Below are 20,526 nucleotides of genomic sequence, written 5' to 3'. Positions count from 1 at the left end.
GGGGAAAAAGGCAGCAGTTGCTCAACAGTGACCCACAGCCTGAACCCACAGCCTGTGCTGCTGCAGGCAGAGCTCGGCTGCTCCTCGTGCCGAACGTCCTCGCCCCGCAGCTCCTTTGTGCTGCATTCAGCCCTGCCAGCTGCCCGTGATGTAAACATCTGACGGGGTGGGGAAACCTGCCGAGCGAGCTCATCACGGAACCGAGAGTTTCTGCGAGCGGAAAATGTGCAAAAGGTCCTCGGCCGGGAGCAAAATCAGCCGCAGTGCCGCGGAGATCCGCGAGGGAGGCGCCGCACAGAGGCGGGGGGGGGGCGGAACGGGCGGGGCCGGAACGCAGAGCTCGGGAGCGGCGCTCCGCCCGGATCTTGACTCGGGTTGCGCCGCGCGGCGTTGTGATTGGCTGAGAGCGGTGCGGCCCCCGCGCGGGTCCCCATGGCGGCGCGCGGCCGTTGCCCCGAGTGCGGCTCCGCTGCGCTGTTGGAGGACGCGCACTACGCGCAGCAGCAGTTGGTGTGCGCCGCCTGCGGCTGCGTGTTGGCCGAGGGGCTGCTGACCACCACCTACAGCGACGAGGGGCAACTGCGAGGTGAGGACTGTGCCGCGGGCCCCGAACGGGCCGCCACAACAACCCCGTGCAGCGCTACGGGCTTGGGGCTGAGTGGCTCGATGACTGTGAAGGGGAAATGGGCCTGGGGGTGTTGGTTGATGCTGAACATGAGCCAGCAGTGTGCCCATGTGGCCAAGAGAGCCAACGGCATCCTGGCCTGCATTAGAAATGGTGTGGCCAGCAGGAGCAGAGAGGTGATCATCCCTCTGTGCTCAGCACTGGTGAGGCCGCACCTTGAGTACTGTGTTCAGTTTTGGGCCCCTCACTACAAAAAAGACATTGAAGGACTGAAACGTGTCCAGAGACGGGCAGGAAAACTGGTGAGGGGTCTGGAGCACAAGTCTTATGAGGAGCAGCTGAGGGAGCTGGGATTGTTCAGTCTGGAGAAGAGGAGGCTCAGAGGAGACCTCATTGCACTCTACAGCTTCCTGAAGGGAGGTTGTGCTGAGGAGGGGTTTGGCCTCTTCTCCCAGGCAACAAACAGGACCCGAGGAAATGTCCGCAAGTTGTAGCAGAGGAGGTTTAGGTTGGACATAAGGAAGAACTTTTTCTCTCAGGCACTGCAATGGCTGCACAGGGAGGTGGTGGAGTCGCCGTCCCTGGCAGTGTTCTGGCGTCTGGATGAGGAGCTGCGAGATCTGGTTTAGTGCTTGTGGTAGCAGCGGTGATGGGAGGGCGGTTGGACTGGATGATCTTGCAGGTCGTTTCCAACCTTGTGATTCTATGGTTCTGTGGTTCTATGATTCTGTGGTTCTCTGCACAGCCGTGGTGTGCTCGGCGCTGACTGCTGCTGTTTCTTTCAGAGGTGTCCTATTTGCAGAGCACCGGGCAGAAGGAGCAACTGAACCGCTGTGAGCAGCGAGGTAAGGGCAGACACCCCAACCTTGGGTGTCCCTGGGCTGCGTTTCTCTGGATGACCAATGCCACCCTTATTGCAAACAGCTCCTCCCTCATATCCAGCCTATATCTTTCAGTCTGAAATCGCCCCCCTTGTCCTTTCATAGCAGGCTCTGCTGAAAGGTCTGCCCCCTTCTTCCTTACAGCCCCTTGGGCTGCTCTCAGGTCTGTCCGGAACCTTCCCTTTCCTGGCTGCACAGTGCCCATGCTCTGCCTGACCTCACAGGGCAGTGTTCCATCCCTCGGATCATTTCTGCTTTGCTGTAATTCTAATGCATCTCAGAAATGGTAAAAGCCTTTGGGAGCTGACAGTAGAACATGAAGGAAGGAGTTATTTCTGCTGATCCTTAAGGGCAGTGTCTTTTTTCAGGGATCAGACGGGTCCAGGATCTCTGTAAGGTTCTTCGGCTCCCGTCGGTGTTTGAGGGAACGGCCATCTCCTACTTCCAGAGAGCACTGCAGCACCCCTCCTTCCACCTGGTCAGCCTGGAGAAGAAGGAGCTCCTGGTGGGCTGCTGCGTGCTGGCAACCTGTCGGCAGCACAACTGGCCGCTGACGCTGGGAACGATCTGCTCCCTCCTCTATGCAAAGCAGGAATTGGTCACCAGCGTTTACCTGAGCCTTCAGAAGGAGCTCGGGATCTCAGTGCCAGCACTGAGCCTTTCAGATCTGGTGAAGACACACCTTAACAGGTAATGGGAAGCATTCATTGTGACCCACGTGGTGCTCTGTGTGCAACACCAGTGCTGTGGAAAGCTGTTTGGAGAGCAGGCAGTGTGGGACTTAGGCATGGTGAGCTACTGCTTAGCTTGAGAGCAGAGTGTGTTTGCCTTTAAGGATCTTAACTGTGGCCTTCTCCATGTTTATTTAGATGGATGACTGCAGCAGTGGCTGCCACTGTGATGGAGTATCAGCGAGCCCTCAGGAGGCTGAGGGCAGAAATCTCTCAGTCTGAGCTGTGTTGCTGTAGCCAGGTCCTGATGCTTTTCCTGGTGCTAACAGTGAGTTTTCTTCTCTTCCAGTTTCCGGCTGTTCCAGCACACAGAGGACATCCCTGTCTTATTTGTGGAGGACAAGGAGACGATGCTTGCCCGGACCATGCAGGTGGTGGAGCTGGCCAGCGAGACGTGGCTGGTGACAGGCCGGCATCCCATCCCCATCGTCACAGCTGCAGCCTTCCTGTCCTGGCAGTCACTGCAGCCCTCCGCCCGCCTCACCTGCACGTTCACACAGTTCTGCAAGGCAGCAGGCGTCGACCTGCCCCCCCTGCACGTCTGAGGCTGAAGGAGCTTTATGACGTCCTCCTGAGGATGGCAGCTGAGCTCGCTTGGCTAAAGGTGCTTAACTTGGACAAGAAGACGGTGGTCAAATACATCGGGGATCTGCTGCAGCACCGAGTCTTCCTGCTGAAAAATGCCTTCTGTGCAGCAGATGTGGAGGAGCAGCAGAGAGCAGCCCAGGCTGAGGACTCCTCCAGCAATCCTCCAGCAGCAGCAGAGACAGCACCGGACAAGGGCCGTCCCTCAGAAGGAAAACAGAAGGCTGTGGGCAGCCGGAGGCCCTTACTGCCACCCTGCCTCCTCCATCCAAGGAAGAGACTGCGCACTGCAGCCTTGAGTGCTTCGGAAGCTGCCGTCACTGGAGATGATCCCATCTCTGACACTGAAATAGAGCAGTACCTGAGGGGCCCAGAGGAGATCAGGGCATTCAGGAGGGCCAAAGTGTGGCAGTAAAGGTGAGCATCACTGGAACAGCACCACCGGAGACTCTGGAACCAAAAGCATAAATCCTGATGGTTAAAGAGATACTGAGTGCTGCAGGGACAGTCGTCCAAGAAACTGGGGTGGGGTGTGGAGTGGGCGATGGCTTCTTTCACGTTCTGGACCACAATGAGTCATTTTAATTAGAAGTAAATAGAAGTACAGGTGCCAGGAATGGTTTCAGCTGCCCCAGCATCAGCTGGACAGGTGCTGGAAAACCAGTGGGGATCTGCAGCACAGTGACAGCACTGGGGTGTACGAGCACAGCACTGCTGGCTGTTTAATTTGGACACTGTCAGGCAGTGACCTTTGTCTGCCTAACGGGCTGTTGTGTTTGAATGCAGAGTCTGTGGGAAATAACAGTACATTTGGCAGATTTGCAAATCTTTAATATATTAAACAAAACATATCTGCTAGAAACATTCTATTTATATAAAAATGCAAAAAGACCCCTTTAAAGACATTTCTTTGGCATATTTTCCCCTCCCTCCCCCATGTATATTGCAAGAAGCTCTCTGTTGATCTGTCATTTGCTTGTAATGTAAACATACAAAAAAAAAAAAGTGTAATTAATAATACCAAGCTTTTTATATAATACTGTCACAGTGCAGCAAGCATATATAACAACTCAGCATCGGCAAGACTGTGTGGGCTGCAGTATTGACATAAGGATTTAAATTGCATCAAATACCAGGCACAATAAACGTGGCATTAAGCAGGCTGTTGGTCAGGGAAGTCTGGCAGCCCAGGGACAGCAGAGCTGCAGCAAAGCCAGTGAACTCCAGCCCTGCAGGACGAGAGGTTCCAAAGGGAGAGGAGTTGGATTCTAAAGGGGAGAAAAATCTGCCACTAAGTGCTATTTTACTCTGCTAACTCCTGGATCCCTTGGCTGTGGTGTAGCAGAGGGCTGGATTGAATGCTTCCCAGCACTGCAGTCCTTTGCTGCTCCCTGGGACCCCATGGGAGGTAGGTAAATAATTAAACCCATTTGCACATGTGAGAGAACTGAGGCTGAAAACAGCACAGACTGACTCCTCTTGTTCTCCTTTAAGCAAATGGAGACCTGGGAGTGCTCCTAGAGCTTCCTACAGCCTGCAGTGAGTCTGACATTTTCGCCTGCTAGGAAAAAGGGGGACTTGTTTTTCAATGGGGAAGAATAAGTGCTTAGCAAAGTTCCAGCCCTTTGAACATACTGCAGTCCTTAGGAAGGGCCCTGACAGCACTGTGGGCATCATCCTCTCACTCTCCAGGAGCAGCCCCCTCTGAGGGAGGAGCCCACACTGGAGGGACAGGAGGTGGCTCAGCACAGCGCTGTTGGTGTCCTGGCTTTGTGGGAGCAAAGCCTGCTGGGTTCTGTGTGCACACATTGGTTAAGGATGAAGACCTGCTTTGGTGCCTGCGCCCAGTTGGGCTCTTTGGTTCCTGGAGGAGATGGACAACCCGTGCCCATCTTAGGCAGAGCAGTGCTGCTGCTCCACCCGTTTGCATAGGTTACACCTGGGAGGGTCTGGGAGCATTTTCCAGCGGTGCTTTTAGTGTCTGACATCCACAGAGTGCAGACAGTTTCTCGGATCAGTGCCTTCTCTTACCTTGTGCTTGCTTCGCAATATGGCTTTTGCTTTGGCAACCGAGTAACCCTCAGGGCTAAATACTGTCCTTTAAGATAACAACGTTTGCATTTCGTAACGCTTCAAAACTGAGACTCTTTCAGAAAAAGCTCATTTGGGGCCACCCAAGCGTCTGCACGACATGCCTACATCTTTGGGAATATTGCATTCGTGGCTGTGGGAGAACACTGCTGGTAAGGCGGAGGCACTTGCATCAGTCTATACATATATACATTCAATATAGAAATTTGAAAAATAGACATTTGTTTCCTTTGTATATTATAAAATAGCATTTAGGATCAGTCTGAAGTGACGTGCGGGAGTGACGGAAGCGTGGCTGCAATTCATGCTGCTGAAAAGCAATGGTTGCCTTCCACCTCCGCCTCTCAGTGCTGCAACCTGGGCAGGCTGTGACGCCCGTCCTGCGGGGATGAGGCCCCACGTAGTGCACTTAGCCACGCTCACAGCCTCTCTGCGAGCCTCCTCCGTGCACAACCTCCAGCCAAGGAGGACGTGCTGCAGCACTATGGCCATCTGCTCCTTCCCCATCCCTCACACCGTGGTTTCGCTCTTCCAGAGCCCGCTTCTCATCCCGGCCCCGCTGTCAGCACCGGCCAGGTTGACATCATACTTGCTGCCTTTCAATCCTCCGTTGTGGCTGCCCACATTTAGGGGGTAGGAGCGTCGCTTCGCCTCCCTCTCCGCCTGCCTCACGTTGTCTCTGCTCCGTCGTCGCGCCTCAAGAAAGCCGTCGCTGCCCTCTGACTGGCTGGGTGCCACCTCCCCATCCTGGGTGCCCACGGCCCGCTGCGCAGCGCAGTTGTTCATGGGGCTGTTCCTGCTGCTGTGGTAGCTCTCGGAATGGCTGTTGTGCACGCTGCCGCTTTCGCTCTGCTCGGAGGATGGGCCCCGCAGCACCTTCAAGCGGTGGTGCTTCCCCTCGCGGTGCTGCTTAGTTCTGCTCTTGTGGTTCCTGCGGTGGTTGTTGGTGTTTCTCCCCACCCCGGAGCTTCTCCCATCGCCGTGTTCCGGCTCATCAGCCTGGCTCTGTGCTGCCCGCAGGTTGGTCAGCTTGCAGCGGCCGGCGGCTGAGCCTGTGCTGCTGGGTGAGGAGGAGGACGTGGCGCTGCGGGCGGCTTCGGGATCGCAGCTGATGAACATCTGTGAGCCGTCCTCCACCGGCGCCGTGCTGGGATGGCTGTAGGGCTGCATGGGCAGCGCAGAGCGGTAGGATGGGCAGCAGGAGAACCACGAGCCCAGCACGTCCCGGCGACGGACGCAGTGATGGATGAAGATGAAGAGTCCCAGCGCCACGGCCGTCACCCCGTAGAGGCAGCTGAAGACAACGTTGAGATCTCCACGCTGGGACACGGCCATGGCTCCAAACGTCCATAAGGCCACATACATGGCGTGCACAGCCAGCAGCGCCCAGAGCTGTGCTTGCAGTGAGTACACACCATCCACCTCTGGGCAATGTGTCCCTGAGTGCAGCGTCACTGAGATGGAGCCTGAGTCTGTCAGCAGCTCCCCGTTGGTCCCCAGCCTTGGCGGTGTGCCCGGCAACTCTGGAGGCTCCTTCCCACGGGGAGCGTGGCACTGCAGGCTGAGTCCAGCACAGAGCAGGTACAGCCAGGTGACCAGCAGGATGAAGGCCACCGGCACATAGAAGGCACCCAGGCTGGGCCTCCACACCAGCCAGCAGCTGCAGGGGAGAGAAAAGGATTCGGTCAGCATGGCTTCAGCCCCTGGACATGCCCAATGGCCTGTCTCCATGGGTTATGCATGCCTTGTCAATGGACAGCTCCTGGGATGGATTCCACAAGCATTTCCCTGGATTCCCAGCACAGCTGGCTTCCCTTCCCCTTGCCCAGGCTGAGGAAGGCAGCAGGACACTTACTAAGGGTTGTTGTCGTGGTAGTTGTGGATGTTGACAGCCGCTGTGATGCCGCAGATGATGAGGGGGATCCCACCAGCAATCAGGTAGAACCTGAAAAGAGAGAGCACACCAAGAGCATACCATGGTGCTGGGTCAGAACACACCAAAATTATGCCATGCTGCCGAGTGCACTTCCCAATGGGGAGGACCTAGGGAGGAGTCCCAGGCAGGGGATGGCAGTACCGTAGCATGGGCCGAGGGGTCGGTGGTGCTGAATCCCCATCTGGCTGCCGAGGTGCTTTCCAGGTCGCCTCCTTGTAGAGGACACGGGCTTTCACCACCATCCACAGCAGTGTGGACAGGGAGGAGTAGTGCAAAATGATGCCGACCTGCGGGACAAGATGATGTGGTCAGCACAGGGGTGATGCAGCCAAGCGAGGCTCAACTGTTCAGCTTGGAGGAAGACCCCATTTGGGGTCCCTATTGCAGCATTGGCACCCACCGCTTGGCAGACAACCAGGTAGCCGGTGAGGGTGATGCCTCCTGCAAACACTGCTGATGTCATGGCCATGTGGAAGCAGAGGTTAAGGAGCATGTGCCAGCACTTCCGCGTGATGTGAATGGTGCTGGAGGGAGCAGAAGGGAGCAGTGAGCTGCCTGGCTTGGGCTGTTCCCCTCCAGCCATACCCTCACCTACAGCCAAGGCCACCCCATAATGCTCACCCGTGGTGGACGATGTATGTGATGATGGTGGTGAAGAGGCAGAGCAGCAGCACGGCTGTGCAGGTGTACATGGCTGGGTGCAGCACCTCCACTGGACCTCGTGCCTCGCTGGGGAACCCGCTCAGCTCCTGCATGGCACCACACAGCCCGTCAGACCCTAGCCCATAGCCCCACAACCTGCAGTACCACGCATCCACCAACTCCACATGGCCCCAGTGCTCACCCCCCACCTGCTGCCCCATTTACCATGAGCACAGCCACGTTGCTGAGGTGCCGACAGTGCAGGGAGGTGACGTTGGGCTCACGGGCAGCCAGCTGGCAGCCCTCGGCGCTCCAGCCCCCCATGCCCCCCAGCACCTCAAAGTTCCAGTAGGCAGCCACAGGGTCTGCACCCTCCCCGGGGTGTCGCAGCGACACGGCCACCGGCTCCGTCAGGTTCCCTACACTGCAGCCATCTGCAGGGATGGAGAGAGCTGGTGAGCCAGGGGGACTCCCCAAAAAAACCCACTTTCCCTTCAGCAGCACAGCCCAAAGAAATGGCTTTGCTCTGCAGGAGCGCTGGGGAGAACAGCTCTAATCTGCATAGAAAGGCAGCCCTGCTAGCACACAGCCCTTACATGTCCCTGCGTAGATGACTGGTGTGGCCACACTGCGCCGCTTGCCGTCGTCTGCTAGACGTGAGGAGTTCCCCGTGCTGCAGAAGAGCTTCCCGTTGCGGAACACCAGCAGCTGCAACTTGCAGTCGGCCAGCGGGGTGGGTGGCATGGGGCTGGCAAAGAGGCTGGGTGGCAGCTGGATGGAGGCCAGGGCAATGCTGTTCTGTGGGCACACAGTCACCGGTGAGATCAAGCCGCACCCTCAAACACCTCACCCCCATCAGACCCATACCTTGATGTGGAAACTGCTCAGGGAGATGTTGGGGCGTCCTGTGGTGCAGCGCAGCCGCAGCTGCTGGTCAAGCTGGGGCTCGGCTGCCTGCTCAGCCAGGGCTGTGCGCCCAGGAGGGCCCCCATCCCGGCGCTGGAAGGCCACGCAGCTCAGCCCCACGTAGCTCTCAGGCTTTACCACGTATGCCTCGAAGGCGATGTTGCGTGAGTTCTGCCAGGCACAGAGCAGTGAGGCGGCTGTCAGCCCAGCATGGGTAGAGACCCCCAGCATGTGCATGGATGGACCCCCACCATGTGCAGGGACTCACCACTGCCATGTGCTGGGAATTGGTGCTGAGGGTGTGCGCAGCGATCTTCTCCAGTGAACGGATGATGCTGGTGCATGCCTTTTCCTCCTTCTGTGACATCCAGAGGATGTGGTCATCCACCAGCATGATGTTGCTTGCCATCTCCACGATCACATCGGTAAGCTGCGAGGAGAGCCGGCTGCAGGTCGCACTCAGTTCATTCATCCCCAGTTCATGCTTCCCTCCCAGCACCCACCACGCATGGATGGGAAAAGCAAAGAACAGCAGCATTACCTGCTTGATCTGGTCCACGTAGCCAATAAACTTCTCAATCATCTGAGCCACATAGAGGACATCAACCATATCTGAGAAGTTGGCAGCCTCAGCTGTGTAGACGCGCAGCTGGTGAGCCAGTGTCAGTGCATTGGAGGCATTGATGGGCATCTGTAGGGTGGCACAACCACAGGGCACGATCACTGCTGTGCCTGACCCCAATCTCAGCAATCCGTGTGGGCTGAGCACCTGGCTCACCAGCACAAAGGTGTAGAGCACACGGGTAATGTCGTTGGTGTAGAGGCAGTGGGAGTAGTCGCCCTCTTCCCAGCGCCCTGCACGGTCACAACGCCTGGACGCTTGCTTCTCTGCTGCTGGGCCTCCACTTGCTGGCCCTGAGGCGAAGGGGTACTGCAGGCATGACTGGAAGGCGGTGATGCCAGCCAGAGTGCGGGGCCACCTGGATGCACACACACACACACAGTGACAGTGGAGCAATGCTCCCCACAAAGCTGCTGTCCCCCCATCCCACATCCTGCTTGGCTCAGAGCAGCGCAGGGGAGCACCGTTAATCGAAGCCACATTGACTGCAGCAGTAATTTATATTCTGGAACAGCCCTGCCGAGGTTACAGCAGACGCCCAGAGCCTTTCGTCTTGTGCCAGAGAAATTCCAACACCTCTGCTGCTGGAGCCTGGCTGCGCTGCCGGCACGGGAAGGTCTTCAAAGGCTCTCATGCTCCCTGTGGCTGCTAATTGCAACCAGATGATTGGGCACCTGTGGGCCCCCGCCTGCAGGCAGCCCCCTGCCCGGCACGCATCACGCACGGCCACGTTCCCCCTTGGCCACACTGCTACTGGTCTCTACCTGAAGTCCCCTCGGTTGTTGGTGACGCGCTCTGCGGGGCAGTAGGATGCGGAGGTCTCCAGCACTACGATCTCCACCTTCTTGCTGACATTGCCCTGTGAGGTGGAGACGGCACACTCCCACTCACCGTTGGCAGAGACGTGGATGTTGGAGAGGATGAGCTCGCTGTGGACAGAGGGGACATGTTGGCATGGAGGGGCAGTCCCTGAAGTGGGGACACGCACCAAGAAACAATGCCAACATTTTACATCCCACCTATTGCACTTGATACCTGCAAACCTGCAAGCCCTGCACTGTCCCCATCCCATATGCACCCCATCCCCACCTCTATCTCCATCCTAATCCCTACTCCCATCCTCATTCCTGTTCAATCCTATCCCCATCCTATCCCACCTCCGTTCCTATCCCCATTTGCATCTCTATCCCCATCATCCCCATCTCAATCCCAAACCCATCCTGTTCCCACCTGGTGATGAAGGTGCAGTCATGGATGAGGCTCTCCTCCACAATGACGCCCTCCCGCTCATCCTCCTGCACTCGCTGGTGGTTGTGGTACCAATGGATCTGGGTGCTGTTGTCCAAATAGGTGGCGGTGCACTGGAAGGGCAGTCGGTCCCCCTGGAACACCACCTGGCGCAGCGACGGGATGAGGTGGTGGGTGTGCAGCTCCGGGGTGCCCGCTGCGGGGGGACACATGTGGTGTGAGCCCCCCGGCCCTGGCACACTGCCCACACCCTTCCCCCTCTCCTGCTCACCGCATTGCAGCTGGCTCTCCTGTGCGCTGCGCAGAGGGGTGCTGTGCAGGTGCCGTGGGTACACACACAGCGTCCGCTCTGAGATCTGTGCTGAGTGGTTGCGGGCCCAGGGCAGCACCCAGAGCAGGTTGCAGTCACACGTCAGGTATTCGGTGGCGAAGTCCCTGCAAGGGTCAGCAGCTGTGTGGGGAGGCTGAAGGTGGAGGTGGCACAGCTGTGCACACCTCAGAGAGGGTCTGTGTTTGGGGATGGATGTGGTGTACTCACACGACTTTTAGTGAGGGCAGCTCGTCAAAGACGCCAGGGGGGAGGCTGGAGAAAATGTTTCCTGACATGTTACTGAAAGACAGGGAAGCACAGAGCCATGGAGGAAACTGGGACATGCTTGGAAAACCTAGAGTCCTCTCACATCCTGGAGCTCCCAGTGTCACCCACTAGGCTGGGCATCCTCATCCCCACCTCCATCCCATCCCCAGTCCTAAGGATGAAAGCCTTTAGGAGGGGACCAAGAGTCCGAGCCCCCTGATGTGTCCCATTTATGGCCCCCACCACCCGATACAGAGTGTGGGGCATGGTGGCCCTTCTAGGGGAGCCCACGGCACTGCTTACAGTCGGAGGAGGTTGGTGAGACCCTGGAAGACGCTGGCGCTCAGACAACCAATGCGGTTGTTGGAGAGGTCCCTGCAAGGAAGCAGAGGGGCTGTCAGTGCTGGGGATGCTGAGCTGCTCCCAGTCCCCACAGGCTGCCCTGCACTCCCCAGGTACTTACAGACGCTTCAGCTCGGGGAGCCCAAGGAAGGCGCCTGGCTGCACTGTGCTGATCAGGTTGTTCTTCAGGTCCCTGCCGGGAGATAGACACAGAGCTCAGGGCGTACAGCCAGCATCCTGCCCCCTCTATCAGCACAGCTCCACAGTGCTCCCAGACAGATGGAAGCCTGGGGAATGCAGCCCCACTCCTGGCACACTGCAGCCACACAGAACCGGGCACCCCAGGGACACCGCAGGGCCCCACACGTACCGTGCCCACCTTTCCCTCCTGCAGAGCTGTTTCCAGAGCAGCCTTATCCCAGGAAGGCCATTAGGATAAGAGCACACTGCAAATGTCAGCGCAGCCTCACAGTGACTTTGCAGCCTGGAGGAAGCTCGATTGGGTTATTACACTGATTGCAGGCATGTATCTTATCAGAGGCACGCCAGGCACGCAGCAGCCGCTGCGGTAGGGACGTAGGGAGAGCTCTCAGCTGCTGCACTTCTGCTAAGCAAAGGTGTCCCGTGGGTACATGGCACCCAGCCAGCTCTCAGGGTACCGGCAGGGTGCACAGATGTGCAGGGCTGTGGGTGTGCAGGGCTGTGGGTGTGCAGGGCTGTGGGTGTGCAGACGTACAGGGGTGGCTCAGGTGAGCCCCAGTGCTGAAGGAACAGCTCCACTCACCCACACGGCGCACACCTGTACTGCAAACACAGCCACCCCAACAACCTCCCCACGCACACCACAGAACACACCTGACCCTGGGACAGCAGCCGAACCCCACCAGGCAGCACGGACAGACAGACAGACGGACCCCACACCTGCAAGCACTGACACTGCGGGATCCCCACAACTCTGCACACAGCACCGTTCAACGTCCCCCTTCCCACACACTGCGTTGGTGCAGCGCATTCATTCCTTTGTGAGGATTTCATGGATCTTTCCCAGTGCTTCCATGTGCAGGCAGCTCATAGAGGCTTTTAGCCGTGCTCCCAGCCCTATCTACAGCACATGGGATGGAGTTACCATGAGAGTAATTTTCTCCCGTGCTCGCTCACATCAGAGCCTTTCAGCACAGTGCCCAGTGCCTGGCTAACAGGAGCCACTGTCACCATGGGGCTACCCCAAAACTCACAGTCCTCTATGGGGCCATCGAGGGACCCATCCTGGCCAAGTCCCAGCCCCTGAGCACGGTGGTGCCGGCGGAGGGCACGGCACTCCCAGTTGGGGCTGCGCTAATGAGGGTGGCCGCATACCGGCCCTGCTCACACTCATTAATCTCATTACGCTGCCACATATCAGTGGTGATGCTGAGCTGCCAGCCCCGAGAGGCGGTGGGTGTGGGGCTCTTGAGGGTGGCTCGGGGACCCTGGAAACAGCTCAGCCCCGATGACTGCGTCACACCGGGACGCCAAACCCCCATGGCCCCATGACCAAAGCAAGGGGCCCCTGAGGTCCTTGTGGTGCCAGCACAGCCCCTGTGGGGCTTGTCTATGCTGCAGCCTTGGACCGACCCGATGCACACAATTAGAGCTGCTGTCGGGAGCAATCAGGCGCAGCCTCGTGCTGGCTGGGGGACGGGGGGATGCTGCCCATGGCTGTGCTCTGAGCTGAGCTTCAGTGAAGGCTACCCCATGCTACACACACAGGGATCTCAGGGCATGGGATGTGCAGACCTCCTGCATCCGGGGACTGTGGTCCCCCAGGTATCGCCCCTGGGCCAGGCTGCTCCCTGTCCAGGCTCATTAATCCTCTCGTTAATGAGAACTCAGTGCCAGGAGCCTAGATGTGACCCCATACTTCAACCACAGCATGGGAGAAACTTGAGTCCTCAAAATGACTGCTTCAAATAGAGTCCCAAAACAGCTCCACGCGTATTTTCATGCCTTCAAAAATCTCACGTCAGCCCCAACACCATGCACCGGGAACACAACCCCAGAGGCAATGCCATGCCCTGCAGTGCCTGCCCTGACCCAGCACTGCACACCCACCCCCCATGGAGCAGCTGGCCTCTGCTGGCCAGGGCAGGTGCACACTGCATAACTCAAACAAGCTTCACATTCATAAATGCTTCCTTGTTCGAGCTAATGAGATCCAGGCTGTGCTGATCCCACTGCCCATGGGGAGAAGTGGTGAGACCCCTAGGCAGTGGGGCTGGGACCAATGGGTGCTGTGGTGCCAATCAGAAGCCTGCGCCCCATAGAGGGGTCTCTGCACCCCAAAGAAGTAAGGACATCCTTGGCATCACGTGCCATGGGACAGTGCAGGCACAGTGCTCTGCAGGGACCCTCCTGCAAAGGGATGGGCACCCATGGGCTGTCCCCACAGCTGGAGCCCCCCGGCCCTGGAGTCACCCCATCCCTGTGGGGCTGAGAAATGTGTGAGCCCCTTGAAGGGGAACAAAACACCCTCAGTGTGCCCGTCCCCACTCCTAAAAACCTACAGATCAGATCCATATGGGAGCCATAAATCTCCTCTTATTAACGCTCCCATCATAGAGATGCCTTTCATGGAGAGATAAGAAAGTTGACTTTGTTTGGGGGGACAATGTCGCTTTTCATACCAGCTCTCACTGAGTGTGGCCCCCCCGGTGCCTCTACTCCAACCCAGCTCCCAGAGACCCCAGGATGCCTGTGGGTGCTGGTGGCAAACCCAATGCCCAGAGGCTCACTGAGTAGCCTAACCCACACCACCCCCAGTCTCCATTCACTCACAGCTTCTCCAGCGCCCGCAGCCCGAAGAAGGAGCCGTTCTGCAGCATTGTGATCTTGTTGTTGCTCAGCAGCCTGTGGGGATGAGAGCACAGGGATGGAAGGAGAGGGAAGATGCTGTTACATGGGCTGTGATGGGGATGCCCAAGGATCAGTGGGACTGGGGGTTTGGGAAAAGCCAGATTTGTGGCAAGGTGGCATTGCTGGGGGATGACATGGGACACCATGCCATGGTGACACTGGGCTGGAGGTCCCCAGGGCTGTATCAGTGCTTGGGGCATCACTGCATAGAATTGCACGTGTAGGCAATGAGAACCTCCAAACCTGCACTGAGCAGCATCGAGGAATCCTCAACCCCTGCCCCATTAGAGATCAGTGTGGCACACAGCTCCGACCCCGCAGGAAGTGCAGAGGGAAACCGCAGCAGGGAGGGCTCCCCGGGAACCCCATCTGGGGGCGAGCAGCAGGAAAAATGGCCTCATTGAGGACTGTGCCAGGGCTGTTTACACACGGGCCGTCCCTGCAGCTGCGCTGAATGGGAACTGTGTGCAGCAGACAGGACGAGCTCCGCACCATCCCAGTCCCAGGGGGCGGACGTCGGGTTTCCCTGGCCCCATTCCCACATTGCAGCCAGGTCTGGGGGACTCCAGAGGGGTTGCAACCTAACCTCAGCAGCAGCACAGCCCCATCCTATCCCATGGCACTCATATGGCACCCAGTTCCCTCACTACAGCCCCTAAGGGATGCTGCTGCAGTGGAGCACGCTGCTCTCCATGGATGTTGCACTCACCACTGTGTCCCCACCACCATGTGCTCTCCACAAGGGTGCAGCTTTGGCTGGAGTTACAACCAGGGCTGCATCCAGCTGGGAACGTGGCCCCCAGCCCACCATGGGCCCCAGGAAGGAGCCCCCATGCCAGGAGATGCTTTGTTCTTCTGACCCCTGGGACCATCAGCTGTGTTTCTGCCATAAAAACAAAACTCCCCTCCATAAAAGGCAAAGCTCAGGCGGTCCAAGATGAAATCAGTATCCTGTGTGATCTGCAGCCAGGCTGCGGGGAGAGCAGAGGCGGGAGCAGCCTCCATCCTGCGCCTGATGGAGCTGGGACCCCCTGCACCTATTTGTGCAAGGAACAAAGCTTCCAATGAGTGACCAAAGGATGCTGGTCTTTTTTCCCAGGCAGCCCCACTGGGCTCCAGTGTTAGTGGTGATATGTTTCTGCTAGCACCACTCAAAGCAGGGAACCAAGAAACATCTGAATGCATGAGACGGATGCAAGAGGCTGCAGGAGGGATCCAGCCATGGCAGTGGGTCCCTGTCTGGGTCTTTGCAGCCACTGATGCAGGGGGACGTGGTCCCTGTGCCCAAGCTGCCTGCAGGGCTTGGCACACCATGAAAGTACAGAACCATGAGCTGGACATGCCACTGAATTGGGACCGTTCTGTAGCACCAAGGAACCCGTTGGCTGACACTGCATTCATTGAGTGATGCTGGATCACTCCCTAAGGGTAATGCAGGGATGACAGAGCACAGCATGAAGGAAAAGCAAGGAGTGGGTGATGGGTCCCATTGGGTCCCACCTCCCCTCCTCAAACCCATTACCGATGGCATGGAGCCCACGAGGCATCAGCGCAGGCGCAGAGATGGAGAAATCCCTTTCCCTTCTCATTTTTCTTCCCCTCATCTCAAAAAAGAGGAGCCAGAAAGTGGGGGGGGGAAAAAAACAAACAAAAAAAAAACAAAAAAAAAACCAGCAAAAAAACCCAAACAAGCTTGTTTTTTCAAGCGTGCTGGAATCCACTTGGATAAATAACTGCTCCAGAACCCGGCCTGCTGGAACAATAAACTTCCTATGTCCCCGACCAAAAAAGGAGGCAGCGGCCGCGCTCCCCGCAGCCGGCGTGCAGCGGGAGGAGGACGCAGCACGGAGGTTAATAGTGGGGCGAGGATGGTGGGGGTGGGGAGCACAGCTATGCTTTGCTCTCTGAGTGCATTAATTTAAAGCATATGCTCTGTGCAGATAGGGCTGTGCCCTGCGCAGCGCTCGGCCGCCGGTGGGGGATTGTAGGAAGGGTGAAGCGGGGGCCCCTGGTGCTCCCCAACCCCCCCCCAAACCGGGGCGGTGCCACCAGCTCACGTCACACCAGGCTATTTCGGATGGTGAAAATTATTGTTCCAACCCTCAGCACAGGAAAAAGGAGCCCCGGAGAGAGGGAAAAGTGGTCAGAGTGGAGCGCTGCAGGGATGGCCCTGGGGGACGTCACATCCCTGTCGCCCCATGGCACTGCAGGGTCCCCCATCTGCAAGGATGGAAAGGAGAAAACCCACAGACCCCTAAAAACTGCTCAGTCAGTATCAAAAGGTTTCCAAAAGAAACCATCTGCAGGGCCCAGGATAAGCAGAGGGGAGTTCAAGTAGAACTGGAAATTGGTCATAAGTCAAAGCCCTCTATTCCCTGCAGACAATCTGTAATTTCGGTGCAATCAAGCTGTGTGCAGAAATGAGGCCTGCGTTGGGATTCCACATCTGGAAGAGGTTTGGGCTCCTGCCCGTGTGACAGCAGGGCCAACAGGGTGATTGGGGCGGGTGGGGACGCAGCACACTTCCATCAGGGTGCGACACAGGGGCGGGGGGCATTCAGTCCCATTAGCAAAGGGCTGCAGAGCCCGAGCAACAGTGTTGCAGGGACATCCCCAGCCAATGCCCTGAGATGCTGATGCTCAGCACCAAGGAAACTGCAGTCCCAGCAGGATGGATGACACCCACTGGAGCAGGACATGTGGCAAGCAGCACAACGGGATGCAAAGCACAAAGGGGTGCAGGAACTGCACAGGGCGGGTGGCAGAGAGCACGTGCATGTCTGCTTGGGTTCCATGGGGACGTCGCGTCGCCAAACCCCATGCGTGCTCCTGGCCAGCACTGCAGCAAAGAACTGCACAGCTCTGCACAAAACACACCGTGTGCCCCATGGTCGAGCTGTCCCTGGGGGATGCAGGAGCTGTGAGCTGCCCAGAGGCATGTCCCCAGGGCCTTAACCACACCCAGCAGCACTGAGAGCACCTGGAGCCTCTGGTTTTGATTGTCCCATCTGGAAAGGGTTTAGCATAAATCATGTTTACTGCGAGAGAGCAGAGTCCAGGGTCACCACGTATTTGTAGGTTTCTGTCTATGCCAGTAGGTTTCATGTCATGTTGGAGTGGGATTGTGTCACGTCCTGATGCTGCCATGCAGTCATCCCAAAAGAAAGCTCAAGAGCAAGCAAGGAATGGGACGCTGCTCCCAAATACAACTCAACAAAGCACTCCCAACCCCTGCGGGTGCCTGCACTGGGTTGACACGTCACAGCACCCCGGGGCAGGGACTGCAAGAGCAGAGCAGCGTGGGGAGAGCACTGCTGCAGTGTGCAGCTCCAGCACAGCAGCCTGGGATGGGACCACGAGAACCACAGCTGCTGCTTTGGGGCCATCGATGCTTCCACTGCATTTCAGAGCTCACAGTGCCACACAGCTTGGATGAGCTCTGAAGACATGCTCCATATTTATGGGTTTTCACCAGGCCAACATCATCATCCTGAAATGAAGCCTCTGCACAGCAAAGGGCAGATGGGAAAACACAAACTGCCCCAAAGCAGCCACAGGACCCCCATGCACGAGCAAATACGTGGTAATTGGGCAGGACCGGGAGCACCCTGTGCACTGCAGGACCTCAAAAGCAGGACAAGGTTCTGGTGGGATGGGTGAAAGTGCCGATTCTAGCAGCGGCCGTGCCGTCACTGCCCTCCCAGGCAGCTTTAATTCAAACCTCCCTGCCGCAGTTATAAATAAACACACACCACTGCCAGCGCCTGCCCAGAGCCCGGAGCTCCCTTGCCCAGGGCCGAGCGGGATCGGAGGGAGCGAAGCGACAACTCAGCCCCATCACAGAGCCCAGATCCACAGCACATCAGATCCGTCTGGAGCAAATATTTCCAGCAAAAAGCTTTCAAACAAAAACATCCTCCCCCAGCTCTCCGAGCAGCAAACATCGCGGAAGGAAACGCGGGGATGGAGCCCGTTTCCTGCGCTTCCACATCGATTCCACGCTGCGCACCCACGTTTCCACCCCACGGAGACGTAGCGGTCCCGGGGCGGCTCCACGACGGCTTTAAAACCCCATCAAACAGCGCTCCGCGTTACGCGGAACAGAAAAGCCGCTACGGTCGGAGCAGAGCTCCCGACCTCACGAGAGACGGAAGAGTTCGCCCTGCGTGGGACGAAGGGACGCGGGCATCGCGTGTACGCGGTACTCACAGCGTGGCGGTGCCGTCGGGCAGCAGCCGCGGTTCGGGAGGTGCGGGAAGGGCCGCTCCGTTGCACAGAACCCGGCGGCGGGGCACGGCGGGGCCGCTCGCCTTGTGCCGTTCCGCCGCGCACTTACAGCCCACGCTTTGCACCGCGCAGCTCCGCACCGCCGCCGATTCCGCAGCCCCGCTCAGCGCCGCCGCCGCCACCGCTAAGAGCAGAGCCGCCGCCGCCGCCGCCCCCCGCATCGCCCCGGCACCGGGAGCTCCGGCTCCCCGAGCCCCGGGGCGGCTCCGGCGGCGCCTCCCCCGCTTGCAGCGCTCCGTCGCCAACCCTGGCGCCTCCCCCGGACCGCCCCCCGCCACCGCCTTCTTCTTCTCCTCCTCCCCCCGGCCCGGCCACCACCGGACGGCCCCGAGTGGGGAGGAAGAACGGGGATCCCGGGGGGGGCAGAGAAGCGACGGACACTGCGCGGGGCTGCGGGGCAACGGGCTCAGCTCGACGGCACGGAGCGGGGCTCGAAGCGCAGAGCTGGAACCCTGTGCGTCCAGGGAGAGAGACGGAACCCCGGGCATCCATGGAGAGAGAGAGATGGAAACCTCTGTGTCCATAGAGAGAGAGAGAGAGAGATGGAGCCCTGTGCCTCCATGGAGAGAGTTGGAGATGCAACTCTGTGTATCCACAAGAAAAAATGCAGCCCTGCACCTACAGAGCTCACATGGTCCATACAGACCATGACGTGACCCCGCAGTGACAAGCACTGCATCCCAGGGACATGAAACACGCAGCCCTGCTGGCCCCCAGGGCCCCACACTGCAACCAATGCACAAACTTTCACTGTCACTTCGCTGCTTTGCTCCCTCCTGGCCCCTTCTCTGCAGTTAGCACTCCTCCCTGCTCGCTTTTAACTTTGTTTGCCTCAGTGCTTTTCATGCTAAGTTCAATATTTTCCTTCCTGCTCCCTCCCTCCCACGTCCCCACTGTTCCCTATGCTTCCCCAGCCCCTCTCAGCCCCACATTCATCTTCTCCATGCACATCACTCACTGCAGCTCCAAATCAAAAGCGACCAAAGCACACAGCGAAGTCTTTGGGACACCTCCAGGAAGAGAGGGAAGAGGGTCACGGAATGGAAGCAGAGGCTGATTGGGGAAAGCAGTTTCTCGCCAGGACCAGCAGTGTTTGGAGGAGGAAGAAATTTACTCCATTCTCTAAATAAATACATCTCACTGTGGTGGTGGGCGTAAGGAGATACTCATCACACTCCCATAATTGTAAGAGCACAAACCCAGCCCCAGAAACTTGGTCACCAAGTCACAGTCATGCACACTGTGCCCCTTTGCACTCCTTTTTTTTTTTTTTTTTTTTTTTTTGAGCAAAATTTCCACTGCAGCAATCACTTCCCAGTGCTCATCGCTTCAGGATGCTGGGCCCGAACCCCACAGCTGGAGCTGGGAGCAGCAGGAAACTGTTTGTGTCCAGCATCCGCCCCGAGATCCTGCACGAACAGGTGATGGCCAACAGGAGGAAGAGGCTCCACTGACCCCCAAAGCAAACACTGAGCCCTGCCTCCTCTTCATGCTCTGCAGAAAGCACGAGCGGCGCTCCCTCCTCCTTCTGTAGGTAACACAGCAGTGTTCTGCCACGAGATCAAGCCCTAAAAGAACTTCTCATCCCCAAGAATTGCAGTGTTTGCAAAGCATGTACCATTTTTCCTCTGGGAAGCTGCTCACACCGGCGCAACCCCAACCCTGGTGCCCCTTTTCGTTCTCTTTCTGAGGGCAATGACTCCATAGCCAGGGCTGGGAGGGCTCTGGAGAACCTCAGCATTAAACTGGGGGCTCTTCATACATGAACACAGCAGGACTTGGCACAGCCCTCAGCCCTGGAGGATACTGGTCAGTGCTGCCACCATCTGAGGGTGGTCGGAGCACTGGAGCTGTCTCCACCACACACTGAAGCAATCAAGCTACCCAGTGGCCTTCGAAATCCCAATCCCCTATAAAATTACCTCCAAGAACAGTCAAAACTTTGTCCAAACCTATAACAAATGTGAGCTGCCTGGCCCCATCACCGCTCAGCTCCAGCAGGGCTCCCCACGTGGCTCAGCCCCAGGTCCTTTCAAGTGCTTCCAACCCCTCTCCACACTTCCCCAGAGCCCCTCCAGCCCCTTCCGACACCTCCTGCAAGGAGACCACGCGGCATCTCGTCCTGAGCCACATTATCAAGGATGTGCAGTGCCAAACCCAG

At 57.9% G+C, this 20,526-nt stretch overlaps 2 protein-coding genes across 3 annotated transcripts; one reads left to right on the top strand and one right to left on the bottom strand.

Annotated features, from left to right (window-relative positions):
• Positions 1 to 372: 372 nt before the first annotated feature.
• Positions 373 to 3,982, top strand: BRF2 (BRF2 general transcription factor IIIB subunit). The gene is given in 5 exon segments (XM_085242790.1): positions 373 to 586; positions 1,411 to 1,470; positions 1,875 to 2,196; positions 2,527 to 2,762; positions 2,765 to 3,982. Coding segments are annotated over 5 exon segments (1,245 nt in total). The 5' UTR covers positions 373 to 432; the 3' UTR covers positions 3,238 to 3,982.
• On the bottom strand, positions 3,628 to 18,644 carry ADGRA2 (adhesion G protein-coupled receptor A2). Of its 2 annotated transcripts, XM_031556747.2 has the most exons (19): positions 18,288 to 18,644; positions 14,001 to 14,072; positions 11,308 to 11,379; positions 11,148 to 11,219; positions 10,806 to 10,877; positions 10,539 to 10,702; positions 10,250 to 10,463; positions 9,784 to 9,948; positions 9,176 to 9,377; positions 8,939 to 9,088; positions 8,666 to 8,827; positions 8,359 to 8,568; positions 8,088 to 8,289; positions 7,717 to 7,925; positions 7,471 to 7,598; positions 7,250 to 7,373; positions 6,991 to 7,136; positions 6,769 to 6,858; positions 3,628 to 6,573 (listed from the first exon to the last, which is right to left on the bottom strand). In XM_031556747.2, exons 1-19 carry the CDS (start codon positions 18,524 to 18,526, stop codon positions 5,424 to 5,426), a joined length of 3,843 nt encoding a protein of 1,280 aa, XP_031412607.2. In that variant the 5' UTR covers positions 18,527 to 18,644; the 3' UTR covers positions 3,628 to 5,423. The 2 variants fall into 2 exon arrangements, with proteins under 2 accessions (XP_031412607.2, XP_085098915.1); XM_085242789.1 differs by lacking the exon at positions 14,001 to 14,072.
• Between the last annotated feature and the right edge of the window lie 1,882 nt (positions 18,645 to 20,526).

This window comes from Meleagris gallopavo, chromosome 24 (assembly GCF_905368555.1).
Source record: "Meleagris gallopavo chromosome 24, MGAL_WU_HG_1.1, whole genome shotgun sequence".
In the NCBI taxonomy this organism is placed as follows: domain Eukaryota; kingdom Metazoa; phylum Chordata; class Aves; order Galliformes; family Phasianidae; genus Meleagris; species Meleagris gallopavo.
The sequence above is the reverse complement of the archived record's forward strand: the minus strand, read 5'-3'. Positions and strand labels throughout refer to the sequence as shown.